Here is a 20,989-nt window from a genome sequence, read left to right as displayed (position 1 = left end):
CGCACACCCAATAAAGACTTTTGAATTTTCTACTCCTTGCTCACGAAGCGCCTGATTTACTGAGGCATTAAATTGCGCGTTCGCACACTCGCCAATGAAAAAAAAGAAGACGGTTTTCACCATGGAATGTTTGGGGGGAGCAGCGCCAGTGCAAAATGAAGTTTGAAGTGATGGAATTGGACGTGTTAGCGGGAGAGGCGAGCAGACATGTTACTGAGTTACAGAAAAGACATTTATCACTCTAATAACTCTGGGAAAGACAGCGTTTTTTTGAAAAAAAGGTGATTTAATTGATCCCAAGTAAGTGGGACTTCAATATATCTGCACATCCTGCGTAATGTGGTGTTAAAAACTGGGAGAGGCTAGCACCTACTCTCACAGGGTGCCGAAATGACCCAAACGCACCGAATGCAGGGTTGAATGGGGCTGTGCCGTCGCTGATGTGACATGACTCCTGAGATGATTTAATAGCTCCCAAATTGCATTGCTGAATCGTCCCTGGCATTTTAAAAAAATTTAGATGAGCGTAAAAGATATGTTATGTTACGTTAAAGGAGCGCAGAGCGCCGATGCGTTTGTAGAACGCGGGGTCGCAGCTTGGAATTGAAGCGGATTTACATGGGACAGGAGATGCGAGCCAATCTCTTTTTCGGTACAGCTTCTTGTTTGCTTTCAAACTTCGGTTGTAGCAGACGTGTGCACATTTTCGGCATGACGTCTTTGATGAAAAGAACACTTTTCTTTTATCTATCACTGTTTCAAACAACAAAGTGTATGCAGGAAAAGTGGTTAAGATTGCATGACTGTCTGGGTCTTCTGTGTTGCGTTGTATTATTTTGTTATGTTGTCTGGTTGAGAGAAATTTCATAAAGTTGTACTTGACTAACCGCGACAACTCCCATTTTTTTTTCCTGTCTCGATTCCTCGCCGACGTGACCGCAGTCAAACAGCGGGAACGGCGAGCACCTGCTTTTCACATGCCAAATCAGCCGGGGCAATTTTTCAAAGCCAGGTTTGATAAATCTATATATACTTGTAGTAAATCAGGCCCTGAATCGGACACTAGAACTAAATCAAGAGCGAGTTTAGCCTCACTCCGAACATTGTTGCCGCTTCAGATAGTTGACAAAACATGTGCGAAGAGCTTTGAAATAAATATGCAGGCCGTGCACTCAAAGAGGTTGGAGGGGCAGATTGGGTATCAAGTCGCAGATGGTCGCCTCCGCATGGCTGTCTGCGCGTGACGAGTGTGAGGGCTGATCACAGATACCTGCAAATTGGACCGGACACGTTTCTTTTGATCGTTGACATCAGCTATCTCGGCCATCTTGGGCCGAGTGTCTTTCAGAAACCTCGGGTTGCTCACTCTATTCGAGGACTACATTCTTTGACAGTTTGGGCTGCAAACTGTGGCCGCGGCAGTGCGTGTACTTCATCGGCTTGGCTATTTTATGCGGGGTATCATTTAAAATCGACGGGGTACCGGTGTCGATTATCAGCTTATCGCCAAGCCCGATAAACCATCGCGATCATTTAAATCAGGTGTGTTGGAGGATTGAAACATCGAAGACGTGCAGGCCAGGGGCCCTCGAGGACAGAGTTGGTCTGTCGCAAGCGCTTCTTGAAAGTTTTTTTCACTAAACTACAGTTTTTTTTTTCACTAAACTACCCCCACAAAGGCGGCCCGGTAGTCCAGTGGTTAGCACGTCGGCTTCACAGTGCAGAGGTACCGGGCTCGATTCCAGCTCCGGCCTCCCTGTGTGGAGTTTGCATGTTCTCCCCGGGCCTGCGTGGGTTTTCTCCGGGTGCTCCGGTTTCCTCCCACATTCCAAAAATATGCGTGGCAGGCTGATTGAACACTCTAAATTGTCCCTAGGTGTGAGTGTGAGCGTGGATGGTTGTTCGTCTATGTGTGCCCTGCGATTGGCTGGCAACCGATTCAGGGTGTCCCCCGCCTACTGCCCGGAGACGGCTGGGATGGGCTCCAGCAACCCCCGCAACCCTAGTGAGGATCAAGCGGTACAGAAGATGAATGAATGAATGAATGAATACCCCCACAAAATAAATACTCGTCTCTCCAAGCGCCACGGTTGTGACCGACATCAAAATACAGCAGCAATAGAGAAAATCGGGTCGCATTCCTAAAAAGTAAATGTCATATTAGTGGAAGCCAATGAACATGTTGCTGTGTTTAAATGTAAGAAAAATAAAAATGGTATCCAACTAAATATTTGTGACTCACGCATTGGACAGTGAAAGCGTACCCAAACAAATGTTAAAAACCAAAGTTTCGGAAGTTCAATCCAAGGCTGTGTACTTGGCTGTGATACCTTCGTCTACCACTAGAGGGAACCCTTGAAGCATTTGTGGTACTTCTAGTCCACTAGAGTCGGCCATCTTGAATTCAAGACGTTTACACTTTCTTTTACATTGCACAGTCGGACATTTAGGGCCATCTGATCAGTTAGTCCAGTGGTTAGCACGTCGGCTTCACAGTGCAGAGGTACCGGGTTCGATTCCAGCTCCGGCCTCCCTGGGTGGAGTTTGCATGTTCTCCCCGGGCCTGCGTGGGTTTTCTCCGGGTGCTACGGTTGAACCGCTTGATCCTCACTATGGTCGCGGGGGGTGCTGGAGCCGATCCCAGCTGTCTCCGGGCAGTAGGCGGAGGACACCCTGAATCGGTTGCCAGCCAATCGCAGGGCACACAGAGACGAACAACCATCCACGCTCACACTCACACCTAGGGACAATTTAGAGCGTTCAATCAGCCTGCCACGCATGTTTTTCGGAATGTGGGAGGAAACCGGAGCACCCGGAGAAAACCCACCCAGGCCCGGGGAGAACATGCAAACTCCACACAGGGAGGCCGGAGCTGGAATCGAACCCGGTACCTCTGCACTGTGAAGCCAACGTGCTAACCACTGGACTACCGGGCCGCCCACGGATGAAGATCTCCACCCTTTTTAAACCGAACCTCAAAGCTGCCTTCTTCCTATGTTGCGGTTTATGCGCGGTAACAATACGGAGTGAGAGTCTCAAGCGTCGTGTATAATGGTAATTTTGTGTTTTTTTTTTAGGGGAGGGGGGCGCGTGTGCGATACCCTGAGGTGCTGCCTTTGTGCTGCCGGCTCGCTCTCGGCTAGCTTGAGGGCACCCTCAGCTTCATGAAGCCATTCCTCGAGCCCCCTCTGGTCTGCTACAAACTTGTGCCACTTGCTGTTGCAGTCCTGCCAGAGCCTTAAAGGACACACGCAAACACACCCGGCGTTCAGTTTTCGTCATCATCTCCTTCAACGTTCTTCTTCTCGCTTACGTGAGCCGCTCTTTGTGCAGCTTGTTCAGTTTATCCCAGTTGGTTCCAAGTTGGTTGGCGCTTTGGTGGATCCGCTGGCCCTCCAGAGGTCGGGCGGCGGCTGCCACTTCCTGTCTGCGAGACAGCGCCGCCTCCACGGGAGCACGCAGTTTGTCAATGATTGCTCTGACTTCCTGTGTGTGTATGACTGGAGGTCACAATCTCCCTTTTTTGTAAGCGAGGCTTTACGCGTTTGGTTCATGTGGGGCGTTTTTGCGACTCGAACACGGCAAGTGGCACTGACCTTCAGGCAGCGCTCCTGCTGAGGGAGGTCGTAATAAGCCGCCGGCCAGTATTCGGGGGAGCTCAGTTTGAAGTCCGCCTCCGCCACGGAATTTAACAGCGCCTGCAGCTCCGCCAGGTAATCCTGCGCACGCACGTGCGGACACACAAACACACACACACCGAAATGAGCATGCACCATATTTAGAAAAATCAGAGCCAAGTCACAAACGAAAAAAAAAAAATTCTGGAATCCAATATTTTTGCATGCAATTAAGAGACTTTTCTGAATTGCGATGTCGACAGGAAAGATTGACTGTTGGCGACTTTCGGGACTAAAAAGTAGTGAATGCTGAGAGTTGCTGACCAAATTAACATAGCGCCGGTTAATACGAAGCCAAGTGAATCCAATCCGTTCCCAGTTCCCATGCAAACCTCTCAGCATTCACCGACGACTCAATCGTGACCCCCGCATCAAACGACTCAGAAGTGTTTCTTGTCCTCATGTCAACCATTTGAGCATGAGTGTAGAGTTCATGTTGGCGGAAAGAACTAATGGGGCTCTCGTGCACCCCCCCCCCTCCCTCCCCTCAGGTGCGACGAGTGCATTGGTAGTCTCGGGGTCACAAGTGTATGACAAAAACACTTTCACCATGACTACGCCGACTTGGACAAAATTCACATCTGCGTTTGTATTCCCGAAAGAAGCTGGAATAAAAGTGAAAGAGCGCAGGGAAGAAACGGCACGCGTCTCGCCGATCAACGGGGTGTTCTTCAGACGCACGTTGCGGCGTCCCGCCTTCACAACGTACGTTTAACCCTCGTAGTGCACCGCTTGCGATAAATGTAAAATGATGTCTTTGAATCAAAGGCAAAGGCATTCGGAAAAACACGAGAGAGCTGAAACTTATGGAGGGGTTCTAAAATGGCCGAAATTTCATGACGTCACCGGCTGATAATTCTCAGGCATTCCAGCATTAATAAAAAAGCGTTTTGATACCTTAATCTTCACAATTGACATATTTTGCACCATAGAGACCCATTATAATTCATATTTTTGAATGCATCGTAAACCTAATGTGTAAACATGCATTTCACGCGATTTTTTACGTCAATCGCTTTGTTTTCGCTTGGACAGACGTATGCATGCCACATTGTTGGGTTGAGGTCATTCCAATTGTGCAACTTTTAGGTGGCGCCAGAGGATCGCAAATGAGTTTGCCTTTTTGCAGGAGGCTTCAAACCAACGCATTTTACATGAACACGTCCGGTCGGGATTGTTAGTTGGGCTTGGTTGGGACCTCCAGACACATTTTTTTTTCCATTTTGCAAAAAATAAAGAATAAAAAATCCCAAAGAACTAATAAAAACTATATATGTATGGATAGCACAGATGCCTCTGAACATTTTGAGTGTTTGAAAAAAAAAAAAAAGGAATGTTTGTATAACACAAAATACATCATTACAAAAATTGTAAAATGCGTAACTTAAGGCCTGTTTAATTTGGCGCACACGAGGGTTAATCTGAGAACACTCGACCCGGCCGTCTGAGCTCTCACTTCAAACAAAAATGAGATGCGCATTTTGTCCAAGCTCATCAAAATAAGTGGATGCCGGTAGGGTGCTCATGATTGGATGGAGGCATACATACATTGTCAGTGATTGGCACATCGGCAGACTGCATCATGTCATTGGTTGGCATGCGGTGACACAGAACCAGACGGAGAAACCAATGAGATTCGCACGTGACTTTTCTTTCAAGTAACACCGAACACATGGTGCAGAAACTAAAAAACAGGAACTGTGATTATAATTCAGCCATTCAGATCCATAAGCTTAAATATGAGTATGGAGGTTCGGGTAAACGGGTGAATATTAACTCGTTCGCTGCCGTGGATGTTCATCTTTTTTTTTGCAACTGCAATCCAACCGCTTACTGGAGTATCGTAGTACGATTTTCAACAGGTTGCACGCGGACGACGGCCTGAACCAGATTGTTTGTGAAATTAGGGTGTGTCAACCACTGTAATACCAAATAGAACCATGTAGATGGCGGTGTTGTATCGCTTTGGATTTGAGATCAGCACAGCTTTTGAGCAGACGGTAAAGATCGGGAGGTGAATCTCGGTTTGTCACGTCGATTATAAAGGAGAAAAAAATGCCAAAGTGTTGGACAAGTCTGGGCATCTTGCACTCAAATAGAGCATGTATATGTGTGGTATAAAAAGACGATGCATCACGGTAGGTGGTAGAAAGCGTGCGTCACATTCTGGAGAAAAGACGCCACAGCTCATGAAGCGAATGACGAACAGCAGGTAAAAAAAAGCCAGTCGGCTTCAATTCAAGCCGTGCGGTGAGTCAGCGTTTCTCGAAGCGCATTTCATCGTTAGATATCTGTCAATAAGTTCCCATCAAAAGCCGTTTCCGAGTCTTGTTTTTGCTGTATGATAGTTTTTGAGGTGTCACAAGTGCAAAACGACACGAGCGTCAAAGTCCCTGTTCTGCTTGACATGTTTTTGTTCACAAGAAGCGTGTTTTCTTTTGGTTTTTGGTGAGAAACAGGCATTTTTTTTTGTTGGTGAAACTAGCCCTTGATGTACTGCTCATTACAAAAGAACAGAAAGAGGTAGAACAACTTCTTCTGGTGAAACAAGAGAGGCTGTTTTTTCTTTTGGTAGGTTTGGTCCTCATTTTTAGGGTTTCCTGGAAAAGTGGTGTGCTTACAACGAGATTCTATTGACAGCACCTCACGTTTGTTTACTTTGAATATGACCATTTGTTTTCATCAGTATCCATGCACACGCCAACATTTCGGGGGCCAGGACTTTAGAATAGCACCCGTTTGACCACCCAGACGGGCAAATAAGATAAGATATCCTTTATTCGTCCCACACTGGGGAAATTTACAATTAATTAACAAATTAAATGTTAGTAATAGTTAGTGACTCACACGGTGCGGTTGAAAATTTGTGTTATTGCGAAGCTTAAAAGTTGTCTTGTTAGCGTAGAGGAGAAGTGGTGCCTACTGGAACTCACACATTGCCTTTGAAAGGGTTTGAGCTTGCCCTCCACCTCGGCCCAGCGTGTGTTGAGCTGGAGCTGCCGGGGCTCCACTAGACTGGCGGCTCCAGCCTCTGAGAGCTGATTGGCTAAGCCCTGCACCTCCTTAAGCTCCTCCTTCTTCCGGGCCGTCTGTGAGAAAATTTCCTAGTGGGCGAAAACCAATCGAGGGCGTCATTTGGTGTGCGTGCCTTTGTGTGTGTGTGTGTGTGTGTGTGTGTGTGTGTGTGTGTGTGCTCGCACGGGGGGTGGGGTTTTCTGCGATTTCTAAGGGGAAGCAGAGTGAGACAAATACGGCCAGGACAATTCTTAAGTGAGACTTTATTAGCATTGATGAGGAGTACAATCACTGGAATGCGCAAATGTGTGTGTGTGTGTGTGTTGGTAGATTTGGTCCTCATTTTTAGGGTTTCCTGGAAAAGTGGTGTGCTTACAATGAGATTCTATTGACAAAAACAAATGACAAAGCAGTGACGAATTTCAGTGATGGCACTGAGAGGCAAGGATGATGTCCACTTAGCGAAATGTCATAGTGATCATCTGAAAGCGAAAGACAAACATGTGACGTCAGAAGGTGGGGTGGAGGGGACGTGGTGGGAGGGGGGGGGGGGGGGGTTCCACAGAGACAAAATTAAGCAAATGTGTGGAGCAGTGACATCAACAAGTTGCACCTTCAGGTAGAAAGTGTGTGCGTGAGTGTGTGTGCGCGCGTTGTCACCTTGACCCTCTCGCCCTCCGCAGGGTCGGGCAGTTGATCGACACTTCGCTGGATGTCGTCCAGCCAGGCCAGGAGGTCATGTGACTTCCTTCGGTACTGGTACCACTGAGGGGCAATGGCCAGCGCCTTCCTGTTCCTGAGCACGCGGAGGTCCTGCACACGCACACGCGGCTTTCACGTCGACTGAATACAACAATGGAGAAAACAGCGAGGCGTCCATTGAGGGAGCAAGCCCCCCCGCCCGGCGAATAATTGACGTCACCCTGAAAATATTCATAGCTGCCTGGTACGAGGCGTCCCAAAAGTCCCATGCTTTTCGTGGGGTGATTTTTGGACCGATGTGAGGCCATTAGCATTTGACGGCTTCGCTTTGCAGTATGATCCCCCCCCCCCCCCGCCCACGGCTCCACCAATTGACATCACACACACACACAAAAAAAAAAAGCTAATGTTGTTTTGCGATTGCAAAATTGTCACCCGTCAAGAAATTGTTCTGTGGCCGACTGCAGAACCAAAAACCTCATTTGGCAGTAGAAACTTGCCACGCTACGCGATACGATACGATACGACACGATACGACACGATAAGACACGACACGACACGACACGACACGACACGACACGACACGACACGACACGACACGACACGACACGACACGACACGACACGATACGATACGATACGATACGATACGATACGATACGATACGATACGATACGATACGATACGATACGATACGATACGATACCATAACATAACATAACATAACATAACATAACATAACATAACATAACATAACATAACATAACATAACATAACATAACATAACATAACATAACATAACATAACATAAGATATCCTTTATTTGTCCCACACTGGGGAAATTTGTGGAGATGGATTTTTGGGATACCCTCTACTAACTGTATCTCGAGAAGGTACCAAAACATTTCAATCTCATCTTACCATGCACACGAGGCCAAGTTTTCAAATGAGGCCGCTGATGGTTACGTGCACGTTACCTTGACGGTTTGGTACTTGTTGCCGAGCTGTTTTTGTTTCAGTCTGATCTGTTCTCTCTTGTCCTGATCCGGGGCTCTCTTCTGCAGATTCTCTCCTCTCAACAATAACTCCTTCACCGCAACTTCCTCGCAGTCCTACACAACCCGCCCGAGACACACACGTGAATCATCAAGTCTTTGGACTCGTGGGTCAAATGTCACAAAGATATTTGGCGGTGCTTTCGTTATTTCAGTGACCTTGTTTTCCCTGAAGTCGTCTTCCTTGAGGTTCTCCCCTTGTTTTGCTTCCTCCTCCAGGAGATTCAACCAGATATGAGCTTCGCGGTGATACTGCTCCAGTTCTTTGGGCGACGCTGCAGTCTGAAATGTTTTTTTTTTTTGTCAGCATAGATTTTAAATAGATTTTTTTTTTAAATGATTGCTGCTTGTTGTCGTGTCTCACCAGTCCGGAGGCGATGCGTTGTGCAATGGTGTCAAATCTCTGGGTCAAAAGCTCCACTTTAGGCCCCACCTGGGCCCGGCAATCCTCCCCCCTGGTTGTCATCAGCTCCTGTGCCAAAGTTTTCACTTCCTCCATCTTTTGCTTCGTCAACTCCAGCTCGGCACGCAGGACCTGTGAAAAAAAAAAAAAAAAAAAAAAAAAACTGGGTAGAGCTTGAATGATGATTTCAACCTTCTTCTCTCTTTGTCCTTCTTTTTTCATTCATTCATCTTCCGAACCGCTTGATCCTCACTAGGGTCGCGGGGGGGTGCTGGAGCCTATCCCAGCTGTCTCCGGGCAGTAGGCGGGGGACACCCTGAATCGGTTGCCAGCCAATCACAGGGCACACATAGACGAACAACCATCCACGCTCACACTCACACCTAGGGACAATTTAGTGTGTTCAATCAGCCTGCCACGCATATTTTTGGAATGTGGGAGGAAACCGGAGCACCCGGAGAAAACCCACGCAGGCCCGGGGAGAACATGCAAACTCCACACAGGGAGGCCGGAGCTGGAATCGAACCCGGTACCTCTGCACTGTGAAGCCGACGTGCTAACCACTGAACTACCGGGCCACCATTCTTTGTCCTTCTTTATTATCATATTTAACCGTTTGTTATTTTAATAATCGCTGACAAATAACGGACAGAAATGTTGCCACCTTTATCGAAGCATCGTTGGGTCCCCGGTCGTCGAGCTCATCCATCTTTTTATTCGCTCCGTCGATCCATCTGTTCACTTCCTCAATCTGTCCATCTAACTTCCTCATCTGCTGCTGGTAGGCCTGAAGACAAAGGTGTCATTTTTAGATCCGACAATATAAATTAAAAAAAAAAATGGGGGAGGGGGGCCAGGGGGGGCTGTCCCACCAGCAGCAAGTTTAGCCATTCCTCCGCTCGGGATGTGACGGCAATCCAATTGCAGTGCAGCAGGCTGACTTTGTCGTCCACCAGGCTGCCGTGGACCCGAAGAACGGCTTTTAGGGCCTCGGCCAGATCCACCACGGCCTGCAGCTGCGGCTGGCGCTTCTCCGTCTCAGCATGGATGGACTGGGGAAAAATTGGCAAGTGAGTCATTGTTGCTACGATGCGGTTAAAGGTGGAGTGAGCGGTTTAAAAGAACAAACAAACAAAAAAAATGTTTGTCGAATTGGTTAAAACGGTCCTTATGGCTTGACGGTAGAATCATCGTAAGCTCAGAAATCAACGTATTTATAATGGAGCATTTATGATACGGTGACTAAATGTTTTTGGTGTGCTGCCTACTTGCGCACCAACATGCGTCGTTTCATTACATTTGTTTCATTTCGGTTCTGACATGTTGGAACTCAAAAGCTGGAATTGAAAAGGTAAAATCCTTGAGCGAAAAGTAGATGATGGATTAAACAGTTTTTTTTTTTTTTTTTGCCCAGAAGCGGCCTCCACGTGATCCTTTTATGACAATCGAAACGGGCTAAATTGCAATCTTTTTCAAATCCGACCTGAATTACTTTCATACGCGCTCCTAGATCGGATACATCGATTTCCGTATTGTTTTGTGTTTTTTGTTATTGTAAAGTGTCCTTGGGTGTCTTGAAAGGCGCTTATAAATAAAATGTATTATTATATTATTCATTCATTCATTCATTCATCTTCCGAGCCGCTTGATCCTCACTAGGGTCGCGGGGGGGTGCTGGAGCCTATCCCAGCTGTCTTCGGGCAGTAGGCGGGGGACACCCTGAATCGGTTGCCAGCCAATCGCAGGGCACACACAGAAACGAACAACCATTCGCACTCACACTCACACCTAGGGACAATTTAGAGTGTTCAATCAGCCTCCCACGCATGTTTTTGGAATGTGGGAGGAAACCGGAGCACCCGGAGAAAACCCACGCAGGCCCGGGGAGAACATGCAAACTCCACACTATTATAATTTGATGCAATGTGACCTCAGTCTGAACGGGTGGGTTGCATATATCCGACCTATACATCACCCAAAATGAGCTCCGTGGGGGAGGGAGTGCTTCGGTTGGAGACTGAATTGTCCCCCAAGTTGCTTTGAGTAATAGTATTGACGTTAGATTCGACTTGAATTTGGTCCCCACTTGAAACATGAATCATCAAGTGGACATTTATGGCGATGGTCGTCATTCAGCCACACGGGCGGGCCATTAATTAAGCGTCTTTGGAGATCAAAAAAAGACTGGCCTTGTTTTCTAAAATATTTACACCTCCCTCCTTTCGTAATTCCTCCTCTGTTGAATAAAAAGATGAGAACCGGCTCGCTGGACCACTTTCCTTCCGTAAACACGACATTTTGAGTCACGTCGTCTCTTCATCTGCGTATGTGGCTCACTTTTGGGACACATTTGGTTCATACAACCACACAGGCTGCGGTCGCATTTAGGTTGAAATATCAACGCTTACACACACACACACACACACCTGCACACACACGCACACACTCACACAAAGCGGATTTCGCGCCAACACCCAAATTGAGCATTACGACCTGCGGCGCGGACGCAGGCTTATCTTGTTTTTGTAACAAGTGTACCTGTGCCCACGCCACTTCGGCTTCCAGGTCACTGGGCACACCGTCGACAGCCGAACGCCTTGTCAGTTCTGCATCAGTGGCCGCAAGCCATTCTGTCAGCCCATTGAGCTCCTTGCGAAGCTTCCGGGACAGCTTCAGACTCTTCTCTAGCTCCAATTTACTCTCTGTGATCTGTAAAAAAAAAAAAAAAAAGGAAGACAAAAGAAAGACAATTTCGATTGTGGGGACCAAAATGATATAAAACGTTGGCATTGTTTTCAATCAGGCATAAAAGCAGGATTATTTATTCACAAAATAGGACTTAATCAGCAAAAAACAAACAAAAATTTTTTTAAAGCCCCCCCAAACTACCTGTGTTTTGATTTTTCAGGGGCTTTTTGGGACGCTTACCGATGATTAGCTTCCACAATAAAGAACATAGACTGAATAATATTTACGGTTAAAAGATCATTACCTATGCCACCATATTATCACGTCCATTTTTGTTTTATCCTGATGAACATCATTCGGCAAAATATTTGAGGAGGGAATGTTTTCGAATTTAGATGAGCTGTACCACATCCGCTAGCTTAGTGCTAACACACAATGCAAAACACCATTGGCAGGCTAACAGTGGTCGTTAGCTTAGCTTAGTCGTTAGCAGACATTTGAATACAAACGGTGCATTAAGACATGAGCACAGATTAAATAAAAATTTCATATATAAGTTATCCTCCGCCCCCCCCCCCCCCCAATAATATTACTGCAATTTACAGGGTCACTTACAGATGTTATTGAAAGTCTCCGGCGATTGTCGCTGCGGTGGCTATGAAATGCTCAACAGGATCAGTCACATTCATTCATTCATTCATTCATTCATCTTCCGAGCCGCTTGATCCTCACTAGGGTCCACTAGGGAGGCCGGAGCTGGAATCGAACCCGGTACCTCTGCACTGTGAAGCCGACGTGCTAACCACTGGACTACCGGGCCGCCGGATCAGTCACAATAAATGGTTAATTTTTTTTTTTTTGAACTTCCTATACGTTTTAAAACATTTCACGTGGATGGGAACATCTCTCAGTCTCCACGTGAAGCTTGCAAGGGAACTGCCAGGTCGAGTTAGCGTGATGCATGTGTGTGTGCTAACACCTGCGCTCCGAGCTGGTTGTAGAGCAGTTTGAGCGCCGTCACCCGCCCATCCAGCTCTTTGGGATGCTCGGTCTGTTGCCTCTGCACGATCTGCCTGCCCGTTTTGATCACCGTCTCCACCTCGCCTTTCACCTCGCTCAGCACCTTGTACAACTTCTGAGACACCGAAGAGAGCGGGACGCCGTCGTCATTTTGCCCCGTCGACGGATCCGAAACCGCGTGCTCGGGATACGCACCATGCACTGCTCCAGCTGAGACTGCACCACGTCCTGCTCTACGCTGCGAATGTCCAGCACACCCACCTGACCTTTGACCCCGGCTAGAACGCGTTCGCACTCAGCCAGGCGAGCTTCAAAGTTGGCCGGCTTCTGGAAGAGGCGGAACTTGGTCCACACGTCGGTCAGCATTTTCTAGTTTTGGACGGAAGCGGTTGGGGTACGTGAAGTACTTGGCCGTGAGCGCGTGTATGTGTTTGGTTTGAAAAAGGGGGCGGACCTGTGTCAGCTGGATCTGGCCAGTCATCCTCTGCGACGGTTCCTTTTCCTGATTCTTTCGCTTTATCTCCTCCAAGGATGCATCATGGCCACTCAAGTCTGACTGGATCTTCTGCATTAGAAAGTCATTCAAAGTGACAGGTTCTCATCAGGAAGATTTAAAATGGAGACGATTCTTCACGATTGATGTTGCTCCCCGTTTGGAGCACGAGAAGCGAGTCGAGAGTAACAAGAGCTAGCGTATCGAGCGCAAATAATTTAGGTTACACTCGGCATCAGGCACCTTCAAAATAAAATGGAATGTTTGATGAACTCTTCTTTTTTTTTCATTTTACGTTGGTTAAGGTGGTGATGTTTTTGTTTGTTTTTTCAAATATTTCTTCAACAATAAGACTATTGCTAAAATTATGAAAAATAATCTAATTCTGATTGTCCCCACAATCCCCCACTCAACATTGCAACTACGATTTAACGCGTCATTCTTTTTCATAATTCTCTCATGTTTTCTTTTTATTTTTTAAACGAAGAGAAGCAATGAATTATTATAAGATAAGATATCCTTTATTTGTCCCACACTGGGGAAATTTGCAGCCTCCAGTTACAAGAATGTAGGTAGAAAGAAGAAAGAAAAAAAACAACACCGTTCAATTAAGTGCAATATAAACACAAAATGGATAAATCGCAGTGCTATTTACAATTGTCTTTCACGTCATTTAATTATTATTATTATTATTATTTTTATTCAGTTATGTTTATGTATTGCCATAAACAGCATCAGACTTATTTCACATAAACTATATAAATCAGCATGTATTGTATAGTAAACATCTACAGTTTATTGTTCAGTCCTTATGCTAAAGTAAAGGCCATGTGGAACCACGAGTGAAAATTCTCCCTCATCCGGGTCACTGCATTCTCAGGGCCCGAAATCGATGGCAACGGCAACGCCATGGCGACGGTACCTGAGCCTCCTGCGGGATCTGGTGAGCATCGATGTTGTCGGCCAAGTATGCCCGCAGGTGGCGGTCAGTGTTGGTCAGCGACTCCTGCATGGATGTGAGCGTTTTGTCATTCTCCTGGGCCCACTGGAGACTTTGGGCCAGTTCCTTCTGCCTGAGAGACGCCTGAATAAAAACAAGTTTGATTGCCCCATGAAATAATTTTTTTTTTTAAAGAACACATTTTTCATTCATTCATTCATCTTCCTAACCGCTTGATCCTCACTAGGATCGCACGGGGGGGTGCTGGAGCCTATCCCAGCTGTCTCCGGGCAGTAGGCGGGGGACACCCTGAATCGGTTGCCAGCCAATCGCAGGGCACACAGAAACGAACAACCATCCACGCTCACACTCACACCTAGGGACAATTTAGAGCGTCCAATCAGCCTGCCACGCATGTTTTTGGAATGTGGGAGGAAACCGGAGCACCCGGAGAAAACCCACGCAGGCCCGGGGAGAACATGCAAACTCCACACAGGGAGGCCGGAGCTGGAATCGAACCCGGTACCTCTGCACTGTGAAGCCGACGTGCTAACCACTGGACAACCGGGCAGCCCTCCCTGACCATCAAGTATCAAATTATTCATTCATTCATTCATCTTCCGAGCCGCTTGATCCTCACGAGGGTCGCGGGGGGTGCTGGAGCCTATCCCAGCTGTCTTCGGGCAGTAGGCGGGGGACACCATGAACCGGTTGCCAGCCACTCGCAGAGACGAACAATCATCTGCGCTCACACTCACACCGCAGGACAATTTTGAGTGTTCAATCAGCCTGCCACGCATGTTTTTGGAATGTGGGAGGAAACCGGAGCACCCGGAGAAAACCCACCCAGGCCTGGGGAGAACATGCAAACTCCACACAGGGAGGCCGGAGCTGGAATCGAACCCGGTTCCTCTTGCACTGTGAAGCCGACGTGCTAACCACTGGACTACCGGGCCGCCCAGAACAAATTTTATTTTCCGATATACACCGACATCTTCCCCCTCAAAGCCATATATTGCAACCCTTTTTTTTTTTAAAGGGGCGTACCAGCAGCCCGCAACATTGACACGGGTGCCAATTTCACTCACTAGACTCCTCCCACAGTTGTAACGCAGAATGCGCTCAATGATAACAACAAACATGCTCTTCCTCTTTATTACAATCCAGTGCGACGTTGTGTCTTCTGAAGGCGCAAAAGACACAAAGGCACACCCACACCCACACCCAAACACCCACACGACTAAAGCAAACACCCACCACCGCCAGCATGCTTCCGCGCCCGCCGTGCGCCCTCCTGCCGCATGGACTCCGAGGCATCTCTCTCTCCCTCATGCAGGCGTCTCAACGCGGATCCCCGAGAATCTGCTTCACCTTCCCGACCGAGCCTTCGCTTTGGGGATTACCAGAGTCGGACCATTTACATCATCGACCCGTTTCCAAGTCATATGTGTGCTGGATGGACTCTAATCCCAAACGGGAGGATCATGACTAAGTATAGCCTTCGGCCTCCACATCCCTCCTCGCATATATACACCCGCGCGCACGTATTTGAGCAGTTTTAGTTTCTAATAAAGGGAAAGGACAACTTGGGAGATATGAAAGATTGACACAGCCGCTGATGATAACAATAAGATAAGATAAGATAAGATATTCTTTATTTGTCCCCCTGTGGCAGGGCGCTACTTCGTTTTGGCTCCCGCGCGTTGTGTATTTTGCCGCACGGGGGCGATTAAGCACTTTTTCGATTTGGAATGTGAACAACATATAGGGTAGGGTTAGGGGGGGGGTCATATAAGAGTATGCAAGGTTTGAATTATCTCTGCATGGGTTTTAAATGTACGACCTCGTTATAATGGGATTATGTACTTATCCGACTGCGTCAGCCTTTATTCTGGACCTCGGCAGGAGATGTTATTTGCCATTTGCGGTGCTTCTAGTTTGTTTCAGAAAGGTGAAAAAAAAAAAGATTGATATCATGTGTTGGCTTTTCATTGGACTTGGCAACTGTCATTATATTCGAATGAGCGCACTTGTGGTTAAATTGTTTTTTTCTGATGACTCTCCGCATCGTAATGGCACCCTTTCGAAAGATTGTGTATTTACGCGTCACATCCATTTTTTTTTCATGTTACTGCAATACTAGTGTAGCGCATTGCACACTTCAAGGGCGGGCCACCCACTACCCCCCCCCCCCCTACCGAAACACACCGCACATCAACAAACATGTTTCGCCGCTCATTGGCTGCCGGCGTACGAATTGTATAAATACATTTCAGCGCATGCCGTCCGTGTTCCCTTTGGTGGATGAATATTGCCGGGCCAAATTTCAATCCAAATACATCCCTGGTGACGCGAGATTCTCTTTAACCCTTGTAGTCCACCGCTTGCGATAAATGTAAAATTATGTCTTTGAATCAAAGGCAAAGGCATTCGGTAAAAACACGAGAGAGCTGAAACGTATGGGGGGGTTCTAAAATGGCCTAAATTTCATGATGTCACCGGCTGATAATTCTCAGGCATTGCAGCAATAATAAAAAAGGTTTTGATTCCGTAATCTTCACAATTTACATATTTTGCATATTTTGGGTTGAGGTCATTCCAATTGTGCAACTTTTAGGTGGCGCCAGAGGATTGCAAATGAGTTTGCCTTTTTGCAGGAGGCTTCAAACCAATGCATTTTACATGAACATGTCCGGTCGGGATTGTTAGTAGGGCTTGGTTGGGACCTCCAGACACAGTTGCTTTTTCCCTTTTGCAAAAAATAAAGAATAAAAAATCCCAAAGAACTAATAAAAACTATATATGTGTGGATAGCACAGATGCCTCTGAACATTTTGAGTGTTTGAAAAAAAAAAAAGAATGTTTGTATAACACAAAATACATCATTACAAAAATTGTAAAATGCGTAACTTAGGGTTTTTTTTTTCATTTGAAGGACCCAAGGGTTAAGGTAAGCCATTTTAAACTAAAAAGGAAAAGCGGACCTTTTGAATCCAACCCGAACTTGCTAGCTGCTGTCAACATGGATTTGGGGGCCCAGTCCAAGCTCTAATTTAAAAAAAATACAAGTCACACCTGAAGTCGCAGGATCAGCAAAATTCGAAAATCAACTGTGATTTATAGTCCCGAAAAGACGATGCGTTCCATTTTCACATGAAACAGTCAAAGCAAAGACCACAATTATTACTTACTTCGGTTTTAAAGGACTCTAACCACCAAAATATGGCTCGTCTAAGCCGAGTGAATAACACGCCATATTCACAGATAACCTTGTTGTCATTTCAAGACTCAACATTGAAATATTTCACTCCTAATTAAACGAGAGGGGCCGCATTCATTGCCGAGAGACGAAAGCGACTCGGAGCTGCCGGCTCTCGTTTCAAATGAGGATGTTGACACACGCACTCCCTAGACAATACACACATTCAGTGTGAGAAATACAAGAATGTGACAAAAGCTGCACGGGCGCACACACACACACACACACACACAAACAGTCTCAAACGGGTTAACAAACAAAGGGAAGCTTATCAGGCTGCATGGAGAACATTAATCCGGTGCTATTGTGTGGGGGGGTGGGGGGTCTGAGTGTCTTCGGGCAAATATGTGTGTGTGTATTGAAAAGTATGAATGACTAATCTGCAACCCGGTGACGAAGCAACGCCGCCTGTGGCAAAAAAAAAAGACCAAAGAAGAAAAAAAAGAGAAAGTGAGCGACGGGACAATGTAAGCAGATGCCACATGACTAGCCATTTGTATACTGGCACAGTACACCCCCCCCCCCCCCCCCCGGGCTCTTCAGAGGGGGGCAAAGCAATCGCAAATGCTATTAGTTGGTTTTTATAGCATCATCGTTCTGACCAAACGGCGACCGTTCCACATCCTAATTTTCCTGAAAAGTAGACACGACTGAAGTTGCACTTTGCTCTAGAGAAAAATGCTTGCCATTAAATGTCACGGAAAAACATTTGTGTTTACACGTTAAGATGAGTGCTTTTCGTGCGTTTTTGTTGCCTTACGGCATCCAATGTGACTTTGAGATTGCGGCGAGAGTGCTGCATGATGGCGATGAACTCAAATGCCCTCACATCCAGCAGCGGCTTTGAGATTTCTTTACATTTATTCTTTTGTTAAAGAAGCTTTAAGATGTTTCATGGCTGTAAAATGGGGATTGCGTAACATGGAGCCTGTGATGTTTCTTTGGAGTCGATTCATCTGACTCGACAACTTTTCTTCTTAGCCCAAGTTAATTACAACAATTATTTTTAAGAACAGGCGGCCCGGTAGTCCAGTGGTTAGCACGTCGGCTTCGCAGTGCAGAGGTACCGGGTTCGATTCCAGCTCCGGCCTCCCTGTGTGGAGTTTGCATGTTCTCCCCGGGCCTGCGTGGGTTTTCTCCGGGTGCTCCGGTTTCCTCCCACATTCCAAAAAACATGCGTGGCAGGCTGATTGAACACTCTAAATTGTCCCTAGGTGTGAGTGTGAGTGCGCATGGTTGTTCGTTTCTGTGTGCCCTGTGATTGGCTGGCAACCGATTCAGGGTGTCCCCCGCCTACTGCCCGAAGACGGCTGGAATAGGCTCCAGCACCCCCCGCGACCCTAGTGAGGATCAAGCGGCTCGGAAGATGAATGAATGAATGAATAAAAACATAGGGCGTCCCGGTAGTCCAGTGGTTAGCACGTGGGCTTCACAGTGCAGAGGTACCGGGTTCGATTCCAGCTCCGGCCTCCCTGTGTGGAGTTTGCATGTTCTCCCCGGGTCTGCGTGGGTTTTCTCCGGGTGCTCCGGTTTCCTTCCACATTCCAAAAACATGCATGGCAGGCTGATTGAACAATTTAGGTGTGAGTGTGAGCATGGATGGTTGTTCGTCTCTGTGTGCCCTGCGATTGGCCGATTCAGGGTGTCCCCCGCCTACTGCCAGGAGACAGCTGGGATAGGCTCCAGCACCCCCCGCGACCCAAGTGAGGATCAAGCGGTTAGGAAGATGAATGAATGAATGAATGAATTTTCAAGAACAAGTACAAACGTTTTTGGTGAGTTTTTTTTTTTTGGAGGGGGGGTTGGCAGATTAGCAGCATCTCCATTAATTTCCATGGGGAACGATAATCTGAGGTGCTTTTGAGTTGCAAGTGTGGCCACAAAGCAAACTAATTTTGTATCTCAAGGCACAACAGTACAGACATTTTGTGTTGACAGATTCGAACCAGCCCCATTGAGCGCAACCGCCCTTGAACTGCGATGTGGCCTATCAAGTTGGACATCCCCTAAGGAACCATGTCATGAATACGCGATTGCAACGCCCACGGTTATTATGTCTCACCCTCGCCATGAGCGCGTCCCATCGTGTGTTGAAGGCATCCAGTTTTTGCATAATGAGCTCGTCCAAAACACCGCCGTCCATCAGAGTTTGGGCCAGTTCCCGAATCTGGTTTCTGTTGTCCTCGGGGTGTTGCAGGAGAACCTCGAGTCCCTGTCAAAGTGCATTGACGTAAATGCACACAATTGACACACCATTAGGGGCAAATATGTGTATGATCTCTCGTTAAGCGAAGCCATTTAGTCAGCATTCACGTCGCGGTAGACTTGAGACTATTTTGAACATCAGGTCTATCGTTAGTCAGGTAGAAGGCATTCAAAAAGTTCATCGATTATTCGACTGGAATGTGATCATACTTGCGTTGCACTTTATTGGGTCCACCTGCGCCCTTGTCGAAATGCCAACGCGAGATAGGAAATTCCAATTGAGATTTTAATTTGGATTCACTTTTGAATTTGGGGCCATTTGTGGTCTTTCCCGTTGGTCAGATTTCAATAAAGTCCATCCATCCATCCATCCATCCATCCATCCATCATCTACCGCTTATCCGGGGCCGGGTCGCGGGGGCAACAGCTTTAGCAGGGAAGCCCAGACTTCCCTCTCCCTAGCTACTTCTTCCAGCTCTCCCCGGGGGATCCCGAGGCGACATAGTCTCTCCAGCGTGTCCTGGGTCTTCCTCGGGGTCTCCTCCCGGTGGGACATGACCGGAACACCTCACCGGGGAGGCGCTCAGGAGGCATCCGAATCAGATGCCCAAGCCACCTCATCTGGCTCCTCTCGATGTGGAGGAGAAGCGGCTAGACTCTGAGCCCCTCCCGGATGACTGAGCTTCTCACCTTATCTCTAAGGGAGAGCCCGGACACCCTGCGGAGAAAACTCATTTCGGCCGCTTGTATCCGGGATCTCGTTCTTTCGGTCACGACCCATAGCTCGTGACCATAGGTGAGGGTTGGGACGTAGATCGACCAGCAATAAAGTCCTCCCGCAGAATTTATCCGATCGTCATCAAACATTGAGCGTTTCATCGAAAGATATGTTTAAGACAAAAAGTTTGTGAAGCATTTAACTCATTCACTCCCAATGACGATTTTAAACGTCTTTTCAGAATTGGTCTAGAATTGTGTGGTACTGAAGGAGTTAATTTCATAACACGCTGTCGCCGTGGGGATGCAGTGTTTCTGATGCACTGGGTCTAAATCTGGGAGACTTTGCACACATACAAGGTCTGGAAAAATTCTGGAAAAATCTATTTTAGAGCCTTTTTGTGCCAGTATGCCACATTGGGATCGCCGGAGATGGCCACTTGACCCGATTTTGCCGGTCCATCCTCCGACCTCAGTCGGGCACCCTTCTGTCATCGTCCTTCTGTCCTTACTCAAAAAATAATCATCCCCCTGACCCTGTCCATCCTCGTCCTTTTAAGAAAATTGTAAATAGCACTGCGATTTATCCACTCATCTCTCATCTTCCGAGCCGCTTGATCCTCATTAGGGTCGCGGGGGGTGCTGGAGCCTATCCCAGCTGTCTTCGGGCAGTAGGCGGGGGACACCCTGAATTGGTTGCCAGCCAATCATAGGGCACACAGAGACGAACAACCATCCACGCTCACATTCACACCTAGGGACAATTTAGAGCGTCCAATCAGCCTGCCACGCATGTTTTTTGGAATGTGGGAGGAA

General features: G+C 47.3%; 1 protein-coding gene across 15 annotated transcripts in view; it reads right to left on the bottom strand.

Annotated features, from left to right (window-relative positions):
• dmd (dystrophin) overlaps positions 1–20,989 on the bottom strand; it is a 173,131-nt gene that overhangs the window by 57,035 nt on the left and 95,107 nt on the right. For 10 of the 15 annotated variants that reach the window (XM_052059060.1, XM_052059062.1, XM_052059065.1 and 7 more), the window contains 17 exons: positions 19,314–19,463; positions 13,975–14,136; positions 13,014–13,124; positions 12,755–12,928; positions 12,519–12,674; positions 11,390–11,560; positions 9,724–9,903; positions 9,516–9,638; positions 8,813–8,983; positions 8,608–8,730; positions 8,371–8,505; positions 7,353–7,505; positions 6,611–6,781; positions 5,226–5,252; positions 3,597–3,719; positions 3,314–3,486; positions 3,102–3,237 (listed from right to left, as the gene is read on the bottom strand). In XM_052059060.1, coding sequence (XP_051915020.1) covers positions 3,102–3,237; positions 3,314–3,486; positions 3,597–3,719; positions 5,226–5,252; positions 6,611–6,781; positions 7,353–7,505; positions 8,371–8,505; positions 8,608–8,730; positions 8,813–8,983; positions 9,516–9,638; positions 9,724–9,903; positions 11,390–11,560; positions 12,519–12,674; positions 12,755–12,928; positions 13,014–13,124; positions 13,975–14,136; positions 19,314–19,463 — 2,439 coding nt within the window. The remainder of the gene's footprint in view (positions 1–3,101; positions 3,238–3,313; positions 3,487–3,596; positions 3,720–5,225; positions 5,253–6,610; positions 6,782–7,352; positions 7,506–8,370; positions 8,506–8,607; positions 8,731–8,812; positions 8,984–9,515; positions 9,639–9,723; positions 9,904–11,389; positions 11,561–12,518; positions 12,675–12,754; positions 12,929–13,013; positions 13,125–13,974; positions 14,137–19,313; positions 19,464–20,989) is intronic. The other 5 variants (XM_052059055.1, XM_052059056.1, XM_052059064.1 and 2 more) reach the window with 2 other exon arrangements.

Source organism: Hippocampus zosterae, chromosome 2 (genome assembly GCF_025434085.1).
Source record: "Hippocampus zosterae strain Florida chromosome 2, ASM2543408v3, whole genome shotgun sequence".
NCBI classification, from domain to species: Eukaryota; Metazoa; Chordata; class Actinopteri; order Syngnathiformes; family Syngnathidae; genus Hippocampus; species Hippocampus zosterae.
Note: the sequence above shows the minus strand (reverse complement) of the source record. Positions and strands in the feature narration are given on the sequence as shown.